This window comes from Oncorhynchus mykiss, chromosome 2 (assembly GCF_013265735.2).
Source record: "Oncorhynchus mykiss isolate Arlee chromosome 2, USDA_OmykA_1.1, whole genome shotgun sequence".
Classification (NCBI taxonomy): Eukaryota; Metazoa; Chordata; class Actinopteri; order Salmoniformes; family Salmonidae; genus Oncorhynchus; species Oncorhynchus mykiss.
This window is the reverse complement of record NC_048566.1, coordinates 97,047,795-97,065,294: the sequence shown is the minus strand read 5'-3', so window position 1 is coordinate 97,065,294 and position 17,500 is coordinate 97,047,795. Positions and strand designations below refer to the sequence as shown.

The window sequence follows — 17,500 nt, the reverse complement described above, 5'->3', positions numbered from 1 at the left end:
CATAAGTTACAGCTTTAAATGTCCTCCACTTTTCTTTTGGCATCACAGTGGCATACACATCATGCCCCCGTTTCAAATGTATGTCTATTATATTCTACTTTCTGTCTCCAAAGTGTGGCAGTAATCTTAACCTGCTATTGGATGAGGTCCGTACCATCATCAACCTGCTGTGTGGGATCTCTACTGGCGAGCTGGAGGAGGCTATCGGCAAGCTACGGAGGATTAAACCTGTAGCACTGGTACAAATCTGCATATAATGTATAGCACTAAATACAGTAATATAAATACTGTTGATTCCTAAATCACTGATACTAAATCTGGATATAATGTACAGCACTAAATACAGTAATATAAATTCGGTTGATTCCTAAATCACTGGCTGCACATGTTGAAATTATACCACATTCACAGAAAAATTCTTTACTCTGACGGTTTCATTGTGAAAAATGCAAAGTCATGTTTCCTTGTTTGTTGTTCTCCTCCAGGACCATTTGGAAATGTACGAGTGTGAGACCTGTAAGTCCCATTATTAAGGAAGTCTATGAGATACGCTTGAGCTCAAACCAAGCATGCTGTTAAACAGAGGTTTAAGGTTAACCTACGTCTGAGAACATGCAGTGTGAAAACCCCTATTGTTTGCTGAGTGCTTGGCTGTGTAGACTATTGTAGTTGATTTAACAAACCAGATTTCCATATGTGACTGACTTTGGATGAACCCTCTGATGTTCTTGTATGTATGTTGTTCTATACCTGTAGTCTGGTGTTCTATACCTGCAGGCTGTTGTTCTATAACTAGTCTGTTGTTCTATACCTGTAGTATGTTGTTCTATACCTGTATTCTGATGTTCTATATCTGTAGTCTGTTGTTCTATACCTGTAGTCTGGTGTTCTTTACCTGTAGTCTGTTGTTCTATACCTGTAGTCTGTTGTTCTATACCTGTAGTCTGTTGTTCTATACCTGTAGTCTGGTGTTCTATACCTGTAGTCTGTTGTTCTATACCTGTAGTCTGGTGTTCTATACCTGTAGTCTGGTGTTCTATACCTGTAGTCTGGTGTTCTTTAACTGTAGTCTGGTGTTCTATACCTGTAGTCTGTTGTTCTATAACTAGTCTGTTGTTCTATACCTGTAGTCTGTTGTTCTATACCTGTAGTCTGGTGTTCTATACCTGTAGTCTGGTGTTCTATACCTGTAGTCTGGTGTTCTATAACTGTAGTCTGGTGTTCTATACCTGTAGTCTGGTGTTCTATACCTGTAGTCTGTTGTTCTATAACTAGTCTGTTGTTCTATACCTGTAGTCTGTTGTTCTATACCTGTAGTCTGGTGTTCTATAACTAGTCTGTTGTTCTGTACCTGTAGTCTGGTGTTCTATAACTGTAGTCTGTTGTTCTATACCTGTAGTCTGGTGTTCTATACCTGTAGTCTGTTGTTCTATAACTGTAGTCTGGTGTTCTATACCTGTAGTCTGGTGTTCTATACCTGTAGTCTGTTGTTCTATAACTAGTCTGTTGTTCTATACCTGTAGTCTGTTGTTCTATACCTGTAGTCTGGTGTTCTATAACTAGTCTGTTGTTCTGTACCTGTAGTCTGGTGTTCTATAACTGTAGTCTGTTGTTCTATACCTGTAGTCTGGTGTTCTATACCTGTAGTCTGTTGTTCTATACCTGTAGTCTGGTGTTCTATAACTAGTCTGGTGTTCTATACCTGTAGTCTGGTGTTCTATACCTGTAGTCTGGTGTTCTATACCTGTAGTCTGGTGTTCTATACCTGTAGTCTGTTGTTCTATACCTGTAGTCTGGTGTTCTATACCTGTAATCTGGTGTTCTATACCTGTAGTATGTTGTTCTATACCTGTAGTCTGTTGTTCTATACCTGTAGTCTGGTGTTCTATAGCTGTAGTCTGTTGTTCTATACCTGTAGTCTGGTGTTCTATACCTGTAGTCTGGTGTTCTATAACTGTAGTCAGGTGTTCTATACCTGTAGTCTGTTGTTCTATAACTAGTCTGTTGTTCTATACCTGTAGTCTGTTGTTCTATACCTGTAGTCTGGTGTTCTATACCTGTAGTCTGGTGTTCTATACCTGTAGTCTGTTGTTCTATACCTGTAGTCTGGTGTTCTATACCTGTAGTCTGGTGTTCTATAACTGTAGTCTGTTGTTCTATACCTGTAATCTGGTGTTCTATACCTGTAGTCTTGTGTTCTATACCTGTAGTCTATTGTTCTATACCTGTAGTCTGGTGTTCTATACCTGTAGTCTGTTGTTCTATACCTGTAGTCTGGTGTTCTATACCTGTAGTCTGTTGTTCTATACCTGTAGTCTGTTGTTCTATAACTGTAGTCTGTTGTTCTATACCTGTAGTCTGGTGTTCTATACCTGTAATCTGGTGTTCTATACCTGTAGTATGTTGTTCTATAACTAGTCTGTTGTTCTATACCTGTAGTCTGTTGTTCTATACCTGTAGTCTGGTGTTCTATACCTGTAGTCTGGTGTTCTATACCTGTAGTCTGGTGTTCTATAACTGTAGTCTGGTGTTCTATACCTGTAGTCTGGTGTTCTATACCTGTAGTCTGTTGTTCTATAACTAGTCTGTTGTTCTATACCTGTAGTCTGTTGTTCTATACCTGTAGTCTGGTGTTCTATAACTAGTCTGTTGTTCTGTACCTGTAGTCTGGTGTTCTATAACTGTAGTCTGTTGTTCTATACCTGTAGTCTGGTGTTCTATACCTGTAGTCTGTTGTTCTATAACTGTAGTCTGGTGTTCTATACCTGTAGTCTGGTGTTCTATACCTGTAGTCTGTTGTTCTATAACTAGTCTGTTGTTCTATACCTGTAGTCTGTTGTTCTATACCTGTAGTCTGGTGTTCTATAACTAGTCTGTTGTTCTGTACCTGTAGTCTGGTGTTCTATAACTGTAGTCTGTTGTTCTATACCTGTAGTCTGGTGTTCTATACCTGTAGTCTGTTGTTCTATACCTGTAGTCTGGTGTTCTATAACTAGTCTGGTGTTCTATACCTGTAGTCTGGTGTTCTATACCTGTAGTCTGGTGTTCTATACCTGTAGTCTGGTGTTCTATACCTGTAGTCTGTTTTTCTATACCTGTAGTCTGGTGTTCTATAACTGTAGTCTGGTGTTCTATACCTGTAGTCTGTTGTTCTATACCTGTAGTCTGTTGTTCTATAACTGTAGTCTGTTGTTCTATAACTAGTCTGGTGTTCTATAACTGTAGTCTGTTGTTCTATAACTAGTCTGGTGTTCTATACCTGTAGTCTGTTTTTCTATACCTGTAGTCTGGTGTTCTATAACTGTAGTCTGTTCTATAACTAGTCTGTTGTTCTATACCTGTAGTCTGTTGTTCTATACCTGTAGTCTGGTGTTCTATAACTAGTCTGTTGTTCTATACCTGTAGTCTGGTGTTCTATACCTGTAGTCTGGCTATTCTATACCTGTAGTCTGTTCTATACCTGTAGTCTGGTGTTCTATACATGTAGTCTGTTTTTCTATACCTGTAGTCTGGTGTTCTATAACTGTAGTCTGTTCTATAACTAGTCTGTTGTTCTATACCTGTAGTCTGGTGTTCTATACCTGTAGTCTGTTGTTCTATACCTGTAGTCTGGTGTTCTATACCTGTAGTCTGTTGTTCTATACCTGTAGTCTGGTGTTCTATACCTGTAGTCTGGTGTTCTATAACTGTAGTCTGTTGTTCTATACCTGTAGTCTGTTGTTCTATACCTGTAGTCTTGTGTTCTATACCTGTAGTCTATTGTTCTATACCTGTAGTCTGTTGTTCTATACCTGTAGTCTGTTGTTCTATAACTGTAGTCTGTTGTTCTATACCTGTAGTCTGGTGTTCTATACCTGTAATCTGGTGTTCTATACCTGTAGTATGTTGTTCTATACCTGTAGTCTGTTGTTCTATACCTGTAGTCTGGTGTTCTATAGCTGTAGTCTGTTGTTCTATACCTGTAGTCTGGTGTTCTATACCTGTAGTCTGGTGTTCTATAACTGTAGTCAGGTGTTCTATACCTGTAGTCTGTTGTTCTATAACTAGTCTGTTGTTCTATACCTGTAGTCTGTTGTTCTATACCTGTAGTCTGGTGTTCTATACCTGTAGTCTGGTGTTCTATACCTGTAGTCTGTTGTTCTATACCTGTAGTCTGGTGTTCTATACCTGTAGTCTGGTGTTCTATAACTGTAGTCTGTTGTTCTATACCTGTAATCTGGTGTTCTATACCTGTAGTCTTGTGTTCTATACCTGTAGTCTATTGTTCTATACCTGTAGTCTGGTGTTCTATACCTGTAGTCTGTTGTTCTATACCTGTAGTCTGGTGTTCTATACCTGTAGTCTGTTGTTCTATACCTGTAGTCTGTTGTTCTATAACTGTAGTCTGTTGTTCTATACCTGTAGTCTGGTGTTCTATACCTGTAATCTGGTGTTCTATACCTGTAGTATGTTGTTCTATACCTGTAGTCTGTTGTTCTATACCTGTAGTCTGTTGTTCTATACCTGTAGTCTGTTGTTCTATACCTGTAGTCTGTTGTTCTATACCTGTAGGCTGGTGTTCTATACCTGTAGTCTGTTGTTCTATACCTGTAGTCTGGTGTTCTATACCTGTAGTCTTGTGTTCTATACCTGTAGTCTATTGTTCTATACCTGTAGTCTGGTGTTCTATACCTGTAGTCTGTTGTTCTATACCTGTAGTCTGGTGTTCTATACCTGTAGTCTGTTGTTCTATACCTGTAGTCTGTTGTTCTATAACTGTAGTCTGTTGTTCTATACCTGTAGTCTGGTGTTCTATATCTGTAATCTGGTGTTCTATACCTGTAGTATGTTGTTCTATACCTGTAGTCTGTTGTTCTATACCTGTAGTCTGGTGTTCTATACCTGTAGTCTGGTGTTCTATAGCTGTAGTCTGTTGTTCTATACCTGTAGTCTGGTGTTCTATACCTGTAGTCTGGTGTTCTATAACTGTAGTCTGGTGTTCTATACCTGTAGTCTGTTGTTCTATACCTGTAGTCTGTTGTTCTATACCTGTAGTCTGGTGTTCTATACCTGTAGTCTGGTGTTCTATACCTGTAGTCTGTTGTTCTATACCTGTAGTCTGGTGTTCTATACCTGTAGTCTGGTGTTCTATAACTGTAGTCTGGTGTTCTATACCTTTAGTATGTTGTTCTATACCTGTAGTCTGTTGTTCTATACCTGTAGTCTGGTGTTCTATAGCTGTAGTAGGTTGTTCTATACCTGTAGTCTGTTGTTCTATACCTGTAGTCTGGTGTTCTATAACTGTAGTCTGTTGTTCTATACCTGTAGTCTGGTGTTCTATAACTGTAGTCTGGTGTTCTATACCTGTAGTCTGTTGTTCTATACTTGTAGTCTGGTGTTCTATACCTGTAGTCTGGTGCGTGTCTGTTGTTCTGTAACTGTAGTCTGTTGTTCTATACCTGTAGTCTGGTGTTCTATAACTGTAGTCTGGTGTTCTATACCTGTAGTCTGTTGTTCTATAACTAGTCTGTTGTTCTATACCTGTAGTCTGGTGTTCTATACCTGTAGTCTGTTGTTCTATACCTGTAGTCTGTTGTTCTATAACTGTAGTCTGTTGTTCTATAACTAGTCTGGTGTTCTATAACTGTAGTCTGGTGTTCTATACCTGTAGTCTGGTGTTCTATACCTGTAGTCTGTTGTTCTATACCTGTAGTCTGTTGTTCTATAACTAGTCTGTTGTTCTATACCTGTAGTCTGGTGTTCTATACCTGTAATCTGGTGTTCTATACCTGTAGTCTGTTGTTCTATACCTGTAGTCTGGTGTTCTATACCTGTAGTCTGTTGTTCTATACCTGTAGTCTGTTGTTCTATACCTGTAGTCTGTTGTTCTATACCTGTAGGCTGGTGTTCTATACCTGTAGTCTGTTGTTCTATACCTGTAGTCTGTTGTTCTATAACTGTAGTCTGTTGTTCTATAACTAGTCTGGTGTTCTATAACTGTAGTCTGGTGTTCTATACCTGTAGTCTGGTGTTCTATACCTGTAGTCTGGTGTTCTATACCTGTAGTCTGTTGTTCTATAACTGTAGTCTGTTGTTCTATAACTATTCTGTTGTTCTATAACTGTAGTCTGTTCTATAAATAGTCTGTTGTTCTATACCTGCAGTCTGTTGTTCTATAATTGTAGTCTGTTGTTCTATACCTGTAGTCTGGTGTTCTATAACTGTAGTCTGTTGTTCTATACCTGTAGTCTGTTGTTCTATACCTGTAGTCTGGTGTTCTATACCTGTAATCTGGTGTTCTATACCTGTAGTCTGTTGTTCTATACCTGTAGTCTGGTGTTCTATACCTGTAGTCTGTTGTTCTATACCTGTAGTCTGTTGTTCTATACCTGTAGTCTGTTGTTCTATACCTGTAGGCTGGTGTTCTATACCTGTAGTCTGGTGTGTGTCTGTTGTTCTATAACTGTAGTCTGTTGTTCTATACCTGTAGTCTGGTGTTCTATAACTGTAGTCTGGTGTTCTATACCTGTAGTCTGTTGTTCTATACCTGTAGTCTGTTGTTCTATACCTGTAGTCTGGTGTTCTATAACTGTAGTCTGGTGTTCTATACCTGTAGTCTGTTGTTCTGTAACTGTAGTTTGTTGTTCTATAACTGTAGTCTGTTGTTCTGTAACTGTAGTCTGTTGTTCTTTAACTGTAGTCTGGTGTTCTATACCTGTAGTCTGGTGTTCTATAACTGTAGTCTGGTGTTCTATACCTGTAGTCTGTTGTTCTGTAACTGTAGTCTGTTGTTCTATACCTGTAGTCTGTTCTATATCTAGTCTGTTCTGTAACTGTAGTTTGTTGTGTGTCTGTTGTTCTATAACTGTAGTCTGTTTTTCTATAACTGTAGTCTGTTGTTCTATATCTGTAGTCTGTTGTTCTATAACTGTAGTCTGTTGTTCTATATCTGTAGTCTGTTGTTCTATATCTGTAGTCTGTTTTTCTATAACTGTAGTCTGTTGTTCTATATCTGTAGTCTGTTCTATGTCTGTTGTTCTATAACTGTAGTCTGTTGTTCTATAACTGTAGTCTGTTCTATATCTAGTCTGTTGTTCTATAACTGTAGTCTGTTCTATATCTAGTCTGGTGTTCTATAACTGTAGTTTGTTGTTCTATAACTGTAGTCTGGTGTTCTATATCTGTAGTCTGTTCTATGTCTGTTGTTCTATAACTGTAGTCTGTTGTTCTATAACTGTAGTCTGTTCTATATCTAGTCTGTTGTTCTATAACTGTAGTCTGTTCTATATCTAGTCTGGTGTTCTATAACTGTAGTTTGTTGTTCTATAACTGTAGTCTGGTGTTCTATAACTGTAGTTTGTTGTTCTATAACTGTAGTCTGGTGTTCTGTAACTGTAGTCTGTTGTTCTATACCTGTAGTCTGGTGTTCTATAACTGTAGTTTGTTGTTCTATAACTGTAGTCTGGTGTTCTGTAACTGTAGTCTGTTGTTCTATACCTGTAGTCTGTTGTTCTGTAACTGTAGTCTGTTGTTCTGTAACTGTAGTCTGTTGTTCTATAACTGTAGTCTGTTCTATATCTAGTCTGTTCTATAACTGTAGTTTGTTGTTCTATAACTGTAGTCTGGTGTTCTAAAACTGTAGTCTGTTGTTCTATACCTGTAGTCTGGTGTTCTATAACTGTAGTCTGGTGTTCTATAACTGTAGTCTGTTCTATATCTAGTCTGTTCTATAACTGTAGTTTGTTGTTCTATATCTGTAGTCTGGTGTTCTATACCTGTAGTCTGTTGTTCTATACCTGTAGTCTGTTGTTCTATACCTGTAGTCTGGTGTTCTATAACTGTAGTCTGGTGTTCTATACCTGTAGTCTGTTGTTCTGTAACTGTAGTCTGTTGTTCTGTAACTGTAGTTTGTTGTGTGTCTGTTGTTCTATAACTGTAGTCTGTTTTTCTATAACTGTAGTCTGTTGTTCTATATCTGTAGTCTGTTGTTCTATACCTGTAGTCTGGTGTTCTATACCTGTAATCTGGTGTTCTATACCTGTAGTCTGTTGTTCTATACCTGTAGTCTGGTGTTCTATACCTGTAGTCTGTTGTTCTATACCTGTAGTCTGTTGTTCTATACCTGTAGTCTGTTGTTCTATACCTGTAGGCTGGTGTTCTATACCTGTAGTCTGGTGTGTGTCTGTTGTTCTATAACTGTAGTCTGTTGTTCTATACCTGTAGTCTGGTGTTCTATAACTGTAGTCTGGTGTTCTATACCTGTAGTCTGTTGTTCTATACCTGTAGTCTGTTGTTCTATACCTGTAGTCTGGTGTTCTATAACTGTAGTCTGGTGTTCTATACCTGTAGTCTGTTGTTCTGTAACTGTAGTTTGTTGTTCTATAACTGTAGTCTGTTGTTCTGTAACTGTAGTCTGTTGTTCTTTAACTGTAGTCTGGTGTTCTATACCTGTAGTCTGGTGTTCTATAACTGTAGTCTGGTGTTCTATACCTGTAGTCTGTTGTTCTGTAACTGTAGTCTGTTGTTCTATACCTGTAGTCTGTTCTATATCTAGTCTGTTCTGTAACTGTAGTTTGTTGTGTGTCTGTTGTTCTATAACTGTAGTCTGTTTTTCTATAACTGTAGTCTGTTGTTCTATATCTGTAGTCTGTTGTTCTATAACTGTAGTCTGTTGTTCTATATCTGTAGTCTGTTGTTCTATATCTGTAGTCTGTTTTTCTATAACTGTAGTCTGTTGTTCTATATCTGTAGTCTGTTCTATGTCTGTTGTTCTATAACTGTAGTCTGTTGTTCTATAACTGTAGTCTGTTCTATATCTAGTCTGTTGTTCTATAACTGTAGTCTGTTCTATATCTAGTCTGGTGTTCTATAACTGTAGTTTGTTGTTCTATAACTGTAGTCTGGTGTTCTATATCTGTAGTCTGTTCTATGTCTGTTGTTCTATAACTGTAGTCTGTTGTTCTATAACTGTAGTCTGTTCTATATCTAGTCTGTTGTTCTATAACTGTAGTCTGTTCTATATCTAGTCTGGTGTTCTATAACTGTAGTTTGTTGTTCTATAACTGTAGTCTGGTGTTCTATAACTGTAGTTTGTTGTTCTATAACTGTAGTCTGGTGTTCTGTAACTGTAGTCTGTTGTTCTATACCTGTAGTCTGGTGTTCTATAACTGTAGTTTGTTGTTCTATAACTGTAGTCTGGTGTTCTGTAACTGTAGTCTGTTGTTCTATACCTGTAGTCTGTTGTTCTGTAACTGTAGTCTGTTGTTCTGTAACTGTAGTCTGTTGTTCTATAACTGTAGTCTGTTCTATATCTAGTCTGTTCTATAACTGTAGTTTGTTGTTCTATAACTGTAGTCTGGTGTTCTAAAACTGTAGTCTGTTGTTCTATACCTGTAGTCTGGTGTTCTATAACTGTAGTCTGGTGTTCTATAACTGTAGTCTGTTCTATATCTAGTCTGTTCTATAACTGTAGTTTGTTGTTCTATATCTGTAGTCTGGTGTTCTATACCTGTAGTCTGTTGTTCTATACCTGTAGTCTGTTGTTCTATACCTGTAGTCTGGTGTTCTATAACTGTAGTCTGGTGTTCTATACCTGTAGTCTGTTGTTCTGTAACTGTAGTCTGTTGTTCTGTAACTGTAGTTTGTTGTGTGTCTGTTGTTCTATAACTGTAGTCTGTTTTTCTATAACTGTAGTCTGTTGTTCTATATCTGTAGTCTGTTGTTCTATATCTGTAGTCTGTTCTATGTCTGTTGTTCTGTAACTGTAGTCTGTTGTTCTATAGCGATGATGATGCTCCACCAGGCCTTGGGCAAACTGCTGCACGTTTTCTTTGACAACTTCAGCTCAGACTTCAGGGGCCAGGAGGTGTACCACAACCCTCCTGTCTGTGACGTAGACCACAGCTCTGACATCCTCCAGCTCAACGTCGCAGCGCTCTACAGGCTACAACCCAACTGGTTAAACAGGTATTACACGAGAGAGAGAGAGAGAGAGAGAGAGAGAGATAGAGAGAGAGAGAGAGAGAGAGAGAGAGAGAGAGAGAGAGAGAGAGAGAGAGAGAGAGAGAGAGAGAGAGAGAGAGAGAGAGAGAGAGAGAGAGAGAGAGAGAGAGAGAGAGAGAGAGTTTGAGTTTTTATAAAACCTTTATTTTTTACTCAAATGTTAACATAAAATAATGACACACTGCCTTTTCAGAAATAAAACAACAAATGTAATTCCTAAACAAAAATAAATACATAACATATACATTCAACTTATTTCAGCAGCAAAAAATAATTTCCCCTCCTCTACAAAACAAAGCGCTCCTTCGTAGGCCCACTTCTCCTCAAATAATAGGAGATCTTTTACAGCTGAAAAGAACTCAAAATCTACTTTTATTCTTGCTTTCACTAAACCTTTAAAAACACATCTTACATCCTGCCCATATCCCGTTTCTATCTTATGTTTCCTACTCAGAAAAATTGACATCTTAGCTTGTCCCAAAACAAAATTTAACATTTGACATTTTCTTTTCTGTTGTTTACTATAATGAAACCCCAAAATAAAAACAGTGTTATTGAAAAACTCCCCTACAGCTTTAAACAAAGATTCCAGCATTTCGAATAGAGGTTTTATCCTCTCACACTCCATAAAACAGTGAAAAATGGTTTCTCTTATATTACAAAAAGGACATCCATCTCTAACATCTGAGTTAATAACAGATACAAAAGCATTAACTGCAATGATGCCATGTAAAACCCTCCATTGCATATCACCAGTACCCTTTTGTAACGGTGGTTTGTACAGTGCTCTCCATGCTGGCTTTACCTTGTCATCAATGCCCAATTTTACCCTCCATGGAGTATCTTTTCTATTTTTCAATTTATCTTTATTCAACACCTTGACACACCCTCTATACAATTCCTTCCCATTCACCTCATCCAAACCCACCTCCTCCAACCCTCTCAAATCCAGCAATAACGCCTTTCTTTCTGACTCTGGGATATTTGGTGTAATCCCTAGTTTTGGAAATGAGACGTCTTCATCTTGCACAATCTTCTTGTGGCTACTAAGCATACCCCATTCTTCCGCTGACAGAGCCTTCCTACAGCTCCCCAGCATTTGTCCGACAATCCTTTCCGACCTCATCCCCAAATGTTCTGCCATCCGTCTTCTATCCATTAAGGCGGGCCCAGCCATGGCCATTAACTGTCTTAAGGTGATGATTTTCCCCTTCACCAGAATCTTGGAGAAATGTGGAACAGCTGCAGTTGTACAGTCCAGTCTTGCCCCATACACCAGAGGTTCCTCCAACAGCCAATGCACTGACTCCGCTGAAGTTCTTCTGGACACCTTCATTACGCTCCACACTCTGAGAAGGCCTCTGTAAAACGGAGGTACTCCCTCCCTAGAAATCTGGCTACTATCAACCAGAAATAAAGCCTTCTTTAAACCTAATCCTCCAACCCGCTGTAATATAAGACCTGCCACCCCTCTCCACACCACATTTTCCGGTCCATAAAGCAACCTTTGAATAAACTGAAACCGGAAAGCAGCAGCCCTACTAGCAAGATGTACAAGACCTTGTCCCCCCTCCTCTTTTGACAAATACAAAACACTTTGTGGAACCCAGTGATATTTATCCCAAAAGAAATCCACAATAATTGCCTGTATCTTAGCCAGAAGGCCAGATGGTGGTTCTAAAACTGACAACCGATGCCACAGTGCAGATGCAATCACATTGTTAACTATAATAGTACGCCCCCTATATGACATACGAGATAGTAACCAACGCCATCTCCTCATCCTCCCTTCCACCATTTCAACCACCCCACTCCAATTTTTTTCCATAGTCCCCTCATCTCCTAGGTACACTCCAAGATACTTAAAACCTCCCTTACACCATTCTAGCCCCCCTGGCAAAGCCATGATCCCCCCAGACCATTCTCCAATCTGTAAAGCACAACTCTTTTCCCAATTTACCTTTGCAGAGGATATTCCCCTAAAACGATCAACCATTAGACTCAAACTATCCACCTCCGCTTGATTTTTCACTAGCACAACTACATCATCAGCATAGGCTGAAAGACGAATAGGAGGAATATCCTCTGAAAGGCACACCCCTGCAATACGACTTCTAATGCTATTTAGTAGTGGCTCTATAGCAATAGCATATAACATCCCTGACATAGAACATCCCTGCCTAATACCTCTACACACTTTAAAAGGAGCACTCAAACCACCGTTAACTTTCAATACACTTTCAATGTCACCATATATCACCTTTATCATGGCAATAAAACCAGAGCTGAACCCAAACGCTTCAAACGTGTGCCATAAATATTGATGTTCAACTCGGTCAAATGCCTTTTCCTGATCAATTGAAATTAGACCAGCATCCAACCCAATAGCCCTAGAGACGTCCAAAAAATCACGAATCAGAGAAATGTTATCCCCTATCTGCCTGCCAGGAACACAGTAGGACTGATCCGTATGTATGATTTGCCCCATCACCTCCCTCAGCCTGTTGGACAAAGCCTTTGACAATATTTTATAATCAGTACACAATAAAGCCACCGGCCTCCAGTTCTTCACCTCCCTCGGGTCACCCTTTTTAGGCAGTAGGGTGAGGACAGCCCTTCTGCAGCTTATTGGTAGTAACCCTCCGGTTAAACTATCATTAGCTACTTCTAACCAATCCTCTCCCAACATAGCCCAAAAAGACTTAAAAAAGTCAACGGGAAGCCCATCAATGCCTGGTGCCCTTCCATTTTCCATTCCTTTTAATGCAGTGTATAAATCCTGCAAAGACAATGGTTGCTCAAGCTCAACCTGAGCTTCTGCAGGCACCTTTGGGAGCCCATCAAAGAACTGCTGTGTCACTGTTTTGTCCTCTTTGTACTCACACTTGTAGAGCTCAGCATAGAACTCTACTGCCCTCTTTCTAATTTCACTAGGGCTAGTGAGCTCTTGTCCAACAGCTGATTTGAGACAATGAATAATTTTTCTTTGTCCATTCTTTTTCTCTAAACCAAAGAAAAATTTGGATGAGGCATCCATTTCAGATATGCCCTGAAATTTACTTCTCACCAATGCCCCCTGTGCTCTGATACCCAGCAGATCTGCCAATGCAGCTTTTCTCCTCTTGAGGGCCTGAGTATGGCCTCGATCTCCTGTGGTCTCAACCAACGTCATGAGTTCCACTATTTCAATCTCTAGGGCTTTCATTGATCTGGTGATATCCTTGGTGACATTCCTCGTGTATTGATTACAAAATTGTTGAATCTGGATTTTCCCTATATCCCACCATTGTTGAAGGGATACAAAACTGGCCTTTTGAGACCTCCACCTCTCCCAAAAAAAACTGAAACAATTCCTGAAGTGAGCATCACTCAATAAAGTTATATTAAAATGCCAGTATGCGCTTTTAGGTTTTACATCGTTAATGAACACCACCTCTGTTATTAAACAATGATCAGAAAATCCCACTGGAGTTATCACACTTGATTTACAGACCTGAGATTGATGCTCAAAAACATAAAACCTATCTAACCTGGCCATAGAGATGATGTTCTCTCTCACATGCGCCCAGGTGTACTGCCTTGTTCCTCCATGTTGACTCCTCCAAATATCACACAGTTCATTTGTTACAATAAGGCGTTTTAAAAACGTCCTTGAGGCTATATGAGGTTCTTGGTGATTTCTATCTAAATCACTAACTGTGCAGTTAAAATCCCCAGCAATAAACAAATAATCTTCTTTGTTACATTTCTCAATGGTATTTGATAATGTCTCTAAAAAACATACCCTCTCAACTGTCACCACTGGGGCATATACATTTATCAGACACATATTGATGTTTTCATACCTTGCTCTAACTTTTAATAACCTCCCCTCAACTACCTCTTCAACCTCATATGACAAAGGCAAAAACCCTTTTGAGAACAAGATAACCACACCCCCACTTTTTGAGTTTTTATGACTACACACCACTGTCCCCCCCCACTCCTGTTGCCACATAACTTCATTTTCCAAATTACTATGCGTTTCTTGTAGAAAAATTATGTCACTTCCCTTTCCCCTCATTAACTCATACACCATGGCTCTTTTTTTAACATCTCTTGCCCCATTTACGTTTAAAGAAGAGATCTTAAAACTGCTCATGGATAAGAAAAAAATACAGAGGAAGATACAGCCACCACATCTCTTTACAGAGTTAAAACTGCAACTGAACTCTTTCATTTTCTTTAGAATTTGCATCACTTATTACTCTCGTGACCACTTTCTTGAGTCTAGCAATTTCAGGGCTTTTCAAACCTCCCCCAGTAATTTTTGACATCAGAAACTTTGCTGATTCAATAAACAATTCACGTTCAGGGAAAAAATCAGTTACATTGTAATCCTGCATATATTTCTTCCCTTTTGTCAACTTCAGAAATTGACGTATCTTCTCAATCCCATACCTCCCTTCCACCCCATCTATCTCACTATATTGTTGTGACGCATCAGATGACTCACTCTCGCTATCCTCCCCAGAAGAAAACCCCATCTCTACAACCTGTTCATCTTCACCTGATTTATCCATCTCTACCTTTCTCTTAGAATTAGACCCTTCACCACCCCTTAAATTCTTCCTTTTACTCCTCGGTATTTTGAAAACATCCGCTTCCTTTTCCGTTATTTCAATCTCCTCTTGACCTCCAATTTCATTTTCCAGCACCACCTCAGCGACAGCAGTCGCAATCTCACCTACTGTTACCCCTCCCTCTTTGTTCTGATCTACCACAATTGCCCCCGTATCCACAATGCCTTCCTCTCCTACTTTTCCAACCACATCTGCCCACCTTCTCTCTTCCCCTACACCTGTAGTATTTTCATCCCTTCGCTGTGGTACGTTAGTTGCACCCGCACTAAAGCTACTACCAGGCTCAGCGCGTTCATTCTCGGGACAATTACGCACCAAATGCCCCTCTCTTCCACATCCAAAACATTTCATTGATTCAGTAGATGCATAGAAGACATAATCAAATCCATCAATCTTAAAACTAAACGCTAAATTCAGTTCATCTCCTTCCTTTTTTAAAATCATATGCACTTGTCTCCTATGAGACACGACATGTTTCAACAACGGAGATTTGCATCCAAAAATAACCTTCTTTATTGTAGATACGATTTGACCATGACGAGATAACTCTCGCTCTAACACTTCATCTCTAACAAATGGTGGCACGTTAGAAAGCATAACTTTCTTCGCCGGATTCATAAGCGGAAATACCGGCGTCTGTGTCTCCCGCAACACAACACCCCTCTCAACTATCTTATTCACCTTTTCAATTGAATCTAAGAATATCACTACAGCGCTATTCATCCTTGAGGCTGATTTGATGCTATCATACCCAATGATAGCACCCACAGCCAAGCTACATTCTTCCACTGAACACCCAGCCGCAGCAGGAATTTTTACTCCATGCCTCCGACTAAGTTTTTCAAACTCTACATTTCCGCGAGTGGCCATTGCAACCAGCCCCACCCGCTGGTTGTGCCCTCGCGAAAAACCAACCTCAAAGATCCCACCACCCCTATACGTGCTTAGTGATAGTTAAACAATATACCCTTAAAACAACTAAACTAATCAATATATATATATGTACATACCAAAACCCAATAGAGTGAAAATAAATTTCATTCGCGCTCACAAACACTCTGCTTGACGACTCACTCCCAGCATGCACTCCGACGAGAGAGAGAGAGAGAGAGAGAGAGAGAGAGAGAGAGAGAGAGAGAGAGAGACAGAGAGAGAGAGAGAGAGAGAGAGAGAGAGAGAGAGAGAGAGAGAGAGAGAGAGAGAGAGAGAGAGAGAGAGAGAGAGAGAGAGAGAGAGAGAGAGAGAGAGAGAGAGAGAGAGAGAGAGAGAGAGAGACCTCAACCTATTGTAACAGAACATTGACTGTTTACACAGACCTTTTTACAGCTCTGACGAATCGGTGGATTCATCTGTAGTCAAAACAGGCACATATCACAGTCATTGAAAGTGAAACCTTTCTCAAATAGTGTGCTAGTCAGCGTGAAAGAAAAACAAAGTGCAGGAGGATGTAATCTGACTGGGTGTTCTGTTCCGTAAGGGTTTTGTCAAACACCACAATACAACAATGGGTAGAGGAAGTGCAGTGAGGTCTAATGAATTTATTTTGGTCCTCCTCTTGTCTGTCGTTACCAGTTTTAATTACTTCTCCATTTCCTGTTCGCTGACGTACGGAGGGAAAGATATCTGCGAGACGGGCGTCTCCGAGAACATCAGCACAGCCTTGTCGCTTGGCAACAAGATTCAGTGTCACCGCATGTAAGGGCCTCTTCAACCAGTGGGACTCAGTTATTTACATGTTATTCTGGATCCAACTTCACTTCCACTAAAATCAAGTCTCATTTCCTGCCGGGACTTTTCTTCCAGTTTTAATCAATTTCACCCTTTTTTTAATTATTTAATTTCCCCCCCGTTTAGAATATAGAATAAAAATGGATTCGGATATACTGTGTATATATATCTGTGTGTTTTCAGGATGGTGTTCCCGAAACAGATCAAACAGCTACCTTATGAGTCCATGTTGACGATACGTCTCCAGGGGACGAAACAGGGCAAGTCTCCTGAACTGCTACGCTGGGCCGTCCTGCCTCTATACAGTAACAGGTAGGCTCTGTTCACCACATACAACGCTCTATCGATAACACACTAGTTCATCTATAACACACTGGTTCATCTATAACACACTGGTCCATCTATAACACACTGGTCTATCTATAATATCACTGGTTCATCTATAATATCACTGGTCCATCTATAATATCACTGGTTCATCTATAACACACTGGTCTATCGATAATATCACTGGTCTATCTATAACACCCTGGTCTATCTATAACACCCTGGTCTATCTATAACACACTGGTCTAACTATAATATCACTGGTCCATCTATAATATCACTGGTCTATCTATAACACAGTGGTCTATCTATAATATCACTGGTCCATCTATAATATCACTGGTCTATCTATAACACCCTGGTCCATCTATAACACACTGGTCTATCTACAACACACTGGTCTATCTATAACACACTGGTCTATCTATAACACACTGGTCCATCTATAACACACTGGTCTATTTATAATACACTGGTCTATCTATAATATCACTGGTCCATCTATAATATCACTGGTCTATCTATAACACACTGGTCTATCTATAATATCACTGGTCCATCTATAATATAACTGGTCTATCTATAACACAGTGGTCCATCTATAACACACTGGTCTATCGATAATATCACTGGTCTATCTATAACACCCTGGTCTATCTATAACACCCTGGTCTATCTATAACACACTGGTCTATCTATAATATCACTGGTCCATCTATAATATCACTGGTCTATCTATAACACAGTGGTCTATCTATAATATCACTGGTCCATCTATAATATCACTGGTCTATCTATAACACCCTGGTCCATCTATAACACACTGGTCTATCTACAACACA

At 39.5% G+C, this 17,500-nt stretch overlaps 1 protein-coding gene across 2 annotated transcripts in view; it reads left to right on the top strand.

Moving 5' to 3' along the window:
• pik3c2g (phosphatidylinositol-4-phosphate 3-kinase catalytic subunit type 2 gamma) overlaps positions 1–17,500 on the top strand; it is a 58,310-nt gene that overhangs the window by 12,606 nt on the left and 28,204 nt on the right. For both annotated transcript variants that reach the window (XM_036960120.1, XM_036960127.1), the window contains exons 10-14: positions 114–239; positions 486–516; positions 9,762–9,945; positions 16,176–16,298; positions 16,515–16,643. In XM_036960120.1, the coding sequence (XP_036816015.1) occupies positions 114–239; positions 486–516; positions 9,762–9,945; positions 16,176–16,298; positions 16,515–16,643 (593 nt within the window). The remainder of the gene's footprint in view (positions 1–113; positions 240–485; positions 517–9,761; positions 9,946–16,175; positions 16,299–16,514; positions 16,644–17,500) is intronic.